The sequence below is a fragment of the Scomber scombrus genome, chromosome 3, assembly GCF_963691925.1.
Source record: "Scomber scombrus chromosome 3, fScoSco1.1, whole genome shotgun sequence".
In the NCBI taxonomy this organism is placed as follows: Eukaryota; Metazoa; Chordata; class Actinopteri; order Scombriformes; family Scombridae; genus Scomber; species Scomber scombrus.
In genome coordinates this window covers 16,614,934-16,625,032 of record NC_084972.1, presented here as the reverse complement: position 1 = coordinate 16,625,032, position 10,099 = coordinate 16,614,934, and the positions used below count along the sequence as shown (strand labels likewise).

At 42.8% G+C, this 10,099-nt stretch overlaps 1 protein-coding gene across 1 annotated transcript; it reads left to right on the top strand.

The window, feature by feature from the left end:
• The first annotated feature begins 7,888 nt into the window (after positions 1-7,888).
• On the top strand, positions 7,889-9,565 carry LOC133977953 (G-protein coupled receptor 22-like). The gene has a single exon (XM_062416259.1). It carries the CDS (start codon positions 7,889-7,891, stop codon positions 9,563-9,565), a length of 1,677 nt encoding a protein of 558 aa, XP_062272243.1.
• Positions 9,566-10,099: the final 534 nt, after the last annotated feature.

The following is a 10,099-nucleotide window of genomic DNA, read 5'->3' as shown; positions in this document are numbered from 1 at the left end:
TTAATTGAGCTCTTATTGTTTTCTGGAGTGAAATAGCTTTATCATTTTAACCTGGCACTGACAACTTCAGTCTTTCTTTTCCCAGGAACTCATCAGTTCCACTTTTCCTTTTGCTCTTATTCCATTGCCTTTAAATCTGTTTTGCTTTTGTTTGTTTGTTTGTTTGTTTGTTTGTTTTTTTTGTTTTTGTTTGTTTTGTTTTCTGACATCTTCATGTGCTTTTCACCTCTCTAAAGCCTTATTGTCCCCGAACACTGAACCTGAGCCTGTTTTAGACATGATATTTTTTCTCTCTGTCTGTAAGAACTAATCTGCCAAAGCAAGGTTTGATTAAATTCCAGCTGAAGGGATTGAAAATGTAAACTTAGTTCAGTCTCGATGTAGTGATTTGTTAAATGTAACCTGTGAAGTTTTTGACCACTATCAGTGCAATGGAGAAATGTTTTATGAGTGGGAACACAATACACATTCCTGACAATGGTTTCACACTATTTCACTGATGTACAGATGGTGGTAACGTGCCAAGAAACGCAGCATTGCACAAGCAAAGGCAAGAAGAGGAAGACTGCTAGTAAGTGAATGTAGATGTAGACAGTACATTTCAAAAATTTAATAAATGGCTTTGCAAATATTTTATGTCAAAGAAAATACACCCATTTTGTTTAGGCTTCAAGGATACCTATTATGCTTCGGTAAGGAACAGTCTTACCAGTCATTCAAGGTTTTTTGTGACATGTAATCGTATAAGGTCTATTCCAGTGAAATATTATCCTGCAAGTTCTTTCAATTTTCTAGAATAAAGAGTTTAAATAGAATAGGAATTGTAATGAATATATGTGTATGATTAGAGCAGGGGGCAGTTTTAGGCAGTGACCTTATGAGAGTAGAAGCCTGAGCCTGTCAGTGCTGGCCTGGTGTAGCCGGCTTTGACATTCAGTTCGGTATATTTAAAGGAAGTAAGTGTGGGAATACTTTAATTTATTTTCGTTTATGCTATTTTTTGCATAAACGAGTTCGTAGTGTGCAGTAACTCTTGAAATTTAATTTACTACTAGCTGGAAAAGCAAATCATTAATCCATGCTGCAGTCAAACAAAAGACCCAGTCGAGACCCTGTTTAATGGATTCATTAACTGAAGGCAAACATAGTTTGAGTTAATGTAAGAGATTTAGCAAATAAATTCAATCAAAGTTTGTGTCAACGTCTCCTGTTTGTGTGAGGTTTTCAGGGTGAATGTATGAATATGTTCAGTACAGTAATGTGCACATGAGCATGGATCAAAATGACCAAAGTTCTCGCACTGTAACATCGATATTATTCTCAACACTCCGACACAACACAGGTCAACACAGGTCAATTCAGTGCATTGGCTACTTTAGTTTGATGACTACATGTGTATAATTCATTAATTCCTGATGACAAGTGCTATTGAAATGCAGAGATGGAGGGAACCATTCACTTCAGGTTACATACGGGATGTTGGAAAACTATGTATAATAGACATATAATGAACGCTGTTATATCCCTCCATTTTATTGTGTTTTATTGTCTTACCATCGTTATTACTAATAATTGCTATTCTGTTCAATGGACCAGTGAACAAGCTTAGAAAAGGACCCATTTACGTAACAGTCTCCACTTGCTCTGCATGCTCAGTTTTACTTTAATTCCTCTGGCTTTCATACTTGAATTTGATTTCTTCTTGTTTTAAAGAACTGTGATTGCGTGGCAGCCTTGATTAGGGCTTATTGGTGGGTGGTGTTTGTAATAGCAAAATTACAGGCTTGGGACATCATAGCTGGATATGGAATACTGTGGAGTGTCTTTAATGAATGGTGGGGCCAAATGAAATCCATCGAACACGCTGTCAGGTGCTAATAATGGCTCACACCCTGTGGACCAGAGCTGTCTTCAGACCAAGGTCTTCTCTATATACAGAGTTGGTTATATAGATAACAGGCTGTGATAATTAACCAGCCTTCTATAGCTTCCTTATTGATGTCCTGGTAGCAGCCTGTCAAGAATTGAGGGATATAAAGTGATTGGATGTGTGAGTCTTTATTTTACCTACAAGGTCTCTGATTGAGCGACAAAACTATTATATTATGAGGTGCTAGTTTAAGATTCAAAATCACAAAATGGTCTATGTGGCAGATCAGGGGGATTACACAAAGATGTTGTAGTGTAAAAGCAAAGAGCCATGTGTGTGCTGGTGTAAGATGGATGGTGAAGAGGGGAGGCAAGGAGGCGCAACTGGGACTATTCAAAAGAGAGATGGATAGAGGTAGTGAGCAGGGAACAAACATTCCCCTCCAGCGAGCACGCGACTCAGCATCCATCTGCACACCCCTCTGCCTCCCTCCCATCCATCACTTCCTCACTGCACCTATGTCCCATTTTCATCTTACCTTCCATTGCCTCCATCCCTTTCTCACTAACTTCTCAGGCATAAGTGCGACTGGGATTCAGCAGTTTCTTAAGCACATAAGATGTCATTCACCTCAGATAGCGATCCATCTTCCGCTGTATCTGCAGAGAGCATACGGGCAGGGAGCGTGTGCAGAGACGTAGGCTGGCCGTGGGTGGCTGTTCGCATTACATTGTGGACTGCATGGTGTGCCTGTGTGTCTTTGGCAAGCTCAGCAGGAGTTATGTTAACCCATTTTTACATTTTACAGTGTAAAGTGTTGTTTGGTGTCACATAACAGTTACAGGTTCATCTAACACCTGTAATAAACATGCAAGTGTTACGTAAACTAGAAATAAATCATGCGCATTTCTCCTAAGGTTGGTGAGGCTGTCCTGATCAGAAGCACATTAAATAGGGTATGATGTTGTTGCTCCCACTGAGTTGGTTGTGTTGTTGGCCTGTCCAGGCTGGTTTGTTGGGAGCCTGCCAGGGATGCTGCTGCCCAGCTGGTGGTTGCTTGCTGTTAGCGCTGCTGGATGAATTGAGTGGGAAAATTAAGCCTTTGATCAATTGTCTCACTGCGGACATTAGGAATACCTAAGACAGCAATGAGTCAGCGTGCTGCATGCACCATCATCCTGTTTGCTTTCTCCATCTCTCCCCCCTTTTTCCTGTGTCGCTCCTCGGTTTTACTTTTTTCCCTAAATGTCAGCTTTTGGTGTTAATCCCATAAAATCAAAAAGCAAAAGCTTCTTTGTAGTCTCACCATTTTGTAGTGATATTTTACAGTTTTACAAGGAAAAATCAATAAGAGAAGAAACAGATAGTAGCCTCAATAAACCCTACAGTGCAACTGCAGCTTCCATCTTTGTGCATCTGTAGTCAGTTACGACACCCTCATGTCTTTTTCAGTTATTTGAACAAACAGGCAATGCTTACCACCACAGTCTTTTTCTATTTCCTGTCTCATTTTTGGAAAACAACTACTTGGGTTATTGTTGTCCTCATGAAAACAGCACTGACAATCTCCATCAACAGGCACTGGATATTCTCCAATAGCTTAATATAAACAACAGCAGCAGGAACACAGATTAACAGTAAGAACGCCCACCAAACAAAAAACTCATTTAAAGCTATTCTGTAGCTTACACAATCCAAACTAGAGAGGTATGCTTTAGTGTACAAGACTTTCAGCATCAAGCATCATCATCTTGTCTAGTTTACAGCAATAGAGTGCACAGGCAGTGCCTTCATTTGAATTATTAGCACATGGAAGACTCACATCTACCAACCACATTGTCATATCTAGATTGCCACAGACCGAGGTGCAAATGAGTGTTCTCAGGAGCAGTGCAGGATCAGCACTTTCAACAGCAACAAGTTGAGATCCCACCATGCATCAGCACGATGGACAGCAGTCATGACACAGACGGCCAAATTCAATAAACTGTTTCTGCCTCATTTCAGACCTGGAAACATGTATTGGTGTGACAGACAGGTGCACCGACCTGAAAGTTAAGTTTCCCTGTTGTTGGAGGTGCATCTATCTGCGTAATCAGTGAAGTGTGTGTCTATCCGTTGAGGGAGGATCACACAATGTGATACATGATATGATAAGTGCGGTTGATTGCACACACTGGTATATATGCAAGATTTCTGAGGATGAATTTTGCACAGGCGAAATAATGAAGGAAGCTTAATGAAAACCAAGAACAGCTGCTTTGTAGAATGAAAAAGAGAACAGTTATACAAAATGAATACAATGTCTGACCAACTACTGGGGACAGAATTGTGGATATGTTTAACTAACTTGAACTAAGATTTTATCTTGACATCAACTGAGTAGCTGCTGCACTACACTGTGTGTGGTTGATAGCAATGGAACAGAAAAAGTTAGAATAACAATTAAAAAACTGAGCTTTCACACACACACAAAAAAAAAGCTGTAGCATTTGCCCTCTGATATTGTGAGAAGGGGCTTGACAAGCTGTCATCTACAACCCAACACCTATAATAACCCTGACAGCAGGGTCCAGGACGTTGTGCAGTTGGGGACACGGTCATTTTGTTGTTGTTTTGGAACAAAGCACAGATTCTACAGTATCTGAGATGCCAGATTTAATGAAAACATCTGCAAACACAAAGCAAAATCTCTCGATGATAGTTACTCATTTGGTTCTGCACTGAACCAACCAGCTGCATTATTCACTTCTCTGTACATGATCATAAATTATGCTGTTGATTGATGACTGAAGAGAGAGGGCATGGGTTTACTAAAACCAATTTAAGACTGTCTGTGACTGAAATTAAATTATGACCTAAGAATGATGATCATTCAACAGTCTCACAAGTGATGCTTAAAAAAGTCAAGTGTCAGATTTGTTTGGGTCATGTCTTAATATAACATGTTTTGTAGTACATGCCCTAATCTCCCTCTGGCTCATCCCCTCTGCCTGACTTGTCAATCACAGAGCCGATGTAATTTATGGTGCCAAAGCTTCACCTTGTTTCCAGCTATTTTCTGTCCAGCAATTTTCTACTTAAAAGTTCAAAAATGTGCTTATATATAGACACACAAACACATGCTTATTGGTTGCAACAGGGATGCCACAGCACAGTGTTTATAAATCCCAATGAAAGACAGCAACCACTGATGGTTAGAAAATCTGCCCAAAGTTCAACATCCTGTCTACACATAATTTTCTTCCTTCCTCTCTCCTCGTAAAAAATAGAATATTGTGACTTTTCCTGCCCGCAGGTCAGAGTCACAGCTGCTCACAGACGTTTTCCAGGCTTTTTTCTGTGGCCCTTTTTTATCTCTTTCCAGATCATCACACAGTACTAAGTATCTGTTATCACAGAATTGATTGTGGTTCATTGTTTCACTTAGTCATAGAATAGAGCAAATTACTCTTGTTGAAAGCTATTCAGCTTGCTCATTCACCAGGACACAATTATCCCTTGTAATAATTTGCAGGACTGTTAGGGAAACAGATGATGGCCTGATGTTTGATTAAACTGATCAATTCAATGACTCCTTAATGCCACGTATAATTTTACTCTTGTAAAGAAAAGCAGGGACTTAACATGTGGGTTTTGGTTTCATGTGATATGTGAATAAAAAAATTAGATCACAGGTGATTGTTGTGTTGTACTGTTCAATTTTCAGCAAATCTTGGTGAGCTTACATATAGAGTTACTGAGTTTTAATTAGATTCTATCAGACACTTCAGTTTTCCTGCTTGGCATTTATCTACTGTAGTGCTTCAAACATCCTACACATGAGCTTTAAGACACTGGTTGGTCAATGGAGTATTGACATGTATGTTGCGTCTGTGATTGGTGTAAGTGATTGACTGTCAAACATAAAGTGTGCCTTTGTTTCCTCTATGATCCTCTGTGGAAGCATGTAGTAATCAATATTGAATAAAGACTGTAAACACAATTGATTCTGATGACATTATTAAGTCACAGCCTACACAGTATTCTCAGGTAAGAAGGTCATTGTTGATTGTCTCAAACGCATTGGTGGATCTCGATGATCATTTCTGTGAAACAAGATGATGTTGTCATAATGTTGCAACCCAGATGACACATTTTCATCCATTTTCAGTCATTTTTACACTGCTTTTAGGATGGCAAAATAAATAAAAGAACAAATTGAACATTTTTAAAAACCCCATCTTTGTAATATCAGGTGGTTTATGATATTGTGATCTGTGTCATAGTAAAAACAACACGATTTCTTTGCTGGTGTTAAAAGTGAGAATTAAAACAAATTCACTCAGAACTATTTTATGCAGTACTCAAAATGAGACCACAGGTACCTGTGAGAGGATGAGACAGGGAGTGTGTTTGTGTGCTCCCTTGCCTCAGGCTTGTTAAATTGGCAGATCGATGATGCTTTAAATCAATGTTCCAGCAACTCCACAAACCCCATGGAACCCATTAGTGGATTAAGATAGACCACTGTTCCACACTGAGTCCTGTTCTGCCTGCAGGTCCTTTCCACATGACAAATGGGAGGAAAAACTGTGAAATGAAACAAAGAGAAAAGGGCAAACAAGAGGGTGAGAACAAAAAGTGTGGCAGAGAAAAGGTTGACAGCAAGGGCTAGGGTCAACACTGCCAGTAAGGACATACTTGTAACTCTTCATTCATAGACACGGGGAATAGTAATCTTCCTTACTGTATATGAAGAAGGGGTCTGTCTAATAAACCAGCACTTTATATGATTCCTTCTCAAGCACAGGAGAGTGTCTAGTGAGAATGAATAGCACGGCTACATGCAAAGTACTCTGTCTTAGCCAGTAAACTGAAAAGGCAACAGAGTGGGAAGGGATGTGAGGGATGTAGGAAAAGGGAGGTGTGCAGAGAGGATGCCAGGGTCTTTGTCTGATAGCATTGTTTATGTGCCACTGTCCGTGGATCATTGATCCATTCGTCTTCATTGCGCCTCCCTGTGAGAACTATTAACTGCTGCCACCCTCAGTTGGGTGCTTGCTATGTTGACTTGCAGTGCACAGTCTCTCTACCAGCCCACCAATGTCCCTGCTGCCTCTCCTCTTGGAGGTAGAAGCTGACAGTTTTATACAGCTTGTAGAATAAACAAGACCGATGATTTAACAGGGGGTTTTTATACTGGCATTTATACTGGGTTTGTAAAGGCATTAATTGTCTTCAGAAGGTGGGTCGACCATGAAGGAAGTAAGTAAACAACATGCAGTATGTCACGACCATCTCAACAGTACTGGTGTGTTGGTTGGTTCTTATACTTTTCCACATGCTATTTCCTACAAGCTTTGTTTCTGACCCATATGTTGCATAAGAATGAATATAACATCCACCAACTCATGCTCATGAGAACCATGGTTATGTCTTTTCAGCACAGTATATACTGTAAGCATAGTCAGGAAATAAATTCCCCATTGGTTTGTTAAAATCTGTAGACTGAGCAGATTCTCTGGTAAGTCTCTACTTAATGCACTCATACTTGCAAATGTCCCCCAAGAGATATACTGTTGAAAATTCCTCTCTGTTCTGTTATCATTGTCTATGCAAAGCATGTTGTTGTCAAACTGCATGAGCCCAGTGAGACATCATGGGTCATAAGCAACAGCTTGAACTGCACCCCATGGCTCCAGTCGACTGCCAAGATCACTTTTCACCTCACTGTGTTAACTCATAGCTTCTCTTCACTTGTGAAATCTGACAAGTTTGACTTGTACTTGTTGTACAGTGTTATTTGTGAGTAAATATGAAACAAGATGACTGCTAAACTACTTAATCTTTCTCTGTCCTCTGTCTGTCTTTTCTTCCTTTTCTCCTTCCTGTTTTTCTTCTCTATTTTTTTCATAGAAAAACAATCTGGCCATCATCTTCATTGGTTTCTTGCTTGAGCCAGGGGAGAAGAAGAGACAGAGCATGGTCTGGCGTGGCTGCCTCTGTTGCTATGTGTGAAGGAGTGCTGTGGCGTCCATGGAGACCGAAGGCTATCGTGACCTCCTTGAGACCAGCGATGGTCAGGGGGTAAGCCACCTGGATGGAGGGGTTGAGGTGGGGGTGGAGGAGGGCTGGAGCACGTCCTACCCTCTGGGCTACCAGGTGTCTTTGACCGCTGTGCTGCTGCTGGAGCTGGTTTTGGGCTTCAGCAGCAACCTGACCGTACTTGTGCTCTACTGTGCTCAGTCCAACCTGGTTGATTCAGTCAGCAACCTGGTCACAGTCAACCTCCACGTCCTGGACATACTGGTCTGTGTGCTGTGTCTGCCACTGACTGTAGCTGTGATCCTGCTACCAGCTAATGGAAGTGGAGTTGGTAGCCTTGCCACGCTGTGCTGCTTTCATGAGGCCTGTGTCACATTCACTAGTGTAGCCACAGCAGTGAATGTGCTGGTGATCAGCTTGGACCGATATGACATCTCAGTGCGTCCAGCCAGTCGTCTGTTGACCCCCAGGCGTGCTGCACTGCTCCTGGCAGCAGTGTGGGTTGTGTCTCTGGCTGTCTTCTTCCTGCCCTTCCTTGAGGGGGACTTCTTCTTTTTGAGAGCTGAGGATGGCGAGGATGAGGAGCCAGAGGCAGAGAATAATGACTCTGAACTCACCACTGGAGTGACACCCATTTTTTCTTCCCTTTCTCCTTCCTCTTTACCCACCACTCACCCCTCCTCCCCTTCACACATCTTGTCTTCAGCGTGGCAGAACAGGACACTGCTGTGCATAGGGGGCCAGGGGTATTACACAGGCATGGCTATGTATTACCACCTGTTACTCCAAGTGCCCTGCTTCTTCATAGCTGTGGCCGTCATGTTGTTCACATACTCCAGAATCCTACAGGCCCTCAACATTCGCATTGGTTCCCACATGATGAGGGGCACACGTGCAAAGGACTCCACCTGCAGGATACGTTGCAGAAGGAAGAAGAGGATGGACCTCAGCTTGTCCACAGAGGTAGTGTCCTCCAACCAGAACCAGAACCTCACCCATCCTCCCCTTATACCCTCTCCCACCCCAACACCAACATCACCCCCACCACTATCCTCAATGCCCCAGGGGATGTCTGACAGTGGAGCAACTATCACCACTGTCAGTACAGCTGCCACCACCCCCATCGCCACCACACCGGCAACTCCTGCCTCTCCGACCCCAGCTTCAGCCTCAACCCAGACCCATGCCACATCACCATTGCCTGGCTCATCCATGGGTGTCCAGGCCTCAGTTTCTGCCATCATTGCTTTGAGGCGGGCTGTGCGTAGACACAGGGACCGTCGAGAGCGTCAACGTCGTGTGCTAAAAATGTCCCTAATCATTATATCCTCCTTCCTGGGCTGCTGGGCCCCTCTGTCTGCAGTCAATGTTCTCATCCTGTGCCTGGGTCCCAGCGACAGCCTTGTGCGGATCCGCCTTTGTTTCTTGGCAATGGCTTATGGAACCACTATCTTTCATCCTCTGCTTTATGCTTTCACAAGGCAGAAGCTGCGCCGTGCCCTCAAAACACGTGTCAAGAAAAGAGTAGTGTCCCTTCTGCAGGTGGACCCAGCGCCCAGTGGGGGAACAGTCATTCATAACTCCTGGGTTGAGGGGGGAGGTAAGAGGAAGAGTCGCAAGCCTCGGGCGGAAGCCAGCGATGGCACTGATGCTTTACAGAGGCAGTGAGGGAATGAGGCTGGTCTTCAGTGTGTTTGCATGTGTGAGTGTGCGTGTGAATTTGAATAATCTTACCAGTTTGCTTGAGATGGATCGTGTGTATGTCCTTGCATGGGTGTTAGAAAAATGAGAACCACTTAGTTTACTAAGGTCAGGACAAATCCCATGACCTCTGTTTCCATGCAGATGTGGAGACAGGTGAATCCTCAGCTCTAATTAGAGCCAGCTCTCTGGTCTCTTTACGCAGGCCCTCATTAGTCCACTCCTTGACTGATAAGGTGGCCACAGTGTCTCCATGGCAACATTGGCCAAGCATTATGACAACACTATACCTATGGCTACTGAAAATACTAGTGTGCACTCCACGTGTGGGGTAAGGGTTAGATAACAGCAAACGCATACATTAATGCTCCTGCGTGCACTTCTAACTTGCATGTGCATGCACATATGCAAAGATAGACGCACACACATAATGCACACTAATCTCCATTTAGTCATTATCTGTGAAAGCACACCAATATCTACCTGCACAGATATTCTCAG

Coding starts and splice junctions, on each gene's coding strand:
- LOC133977953 (XM_062416259.1), top strand. CDS start 7,889: ATGGAGACCGAAGGCTATCGTGACCTCCTTGAGACCAGCGATGGTCAG.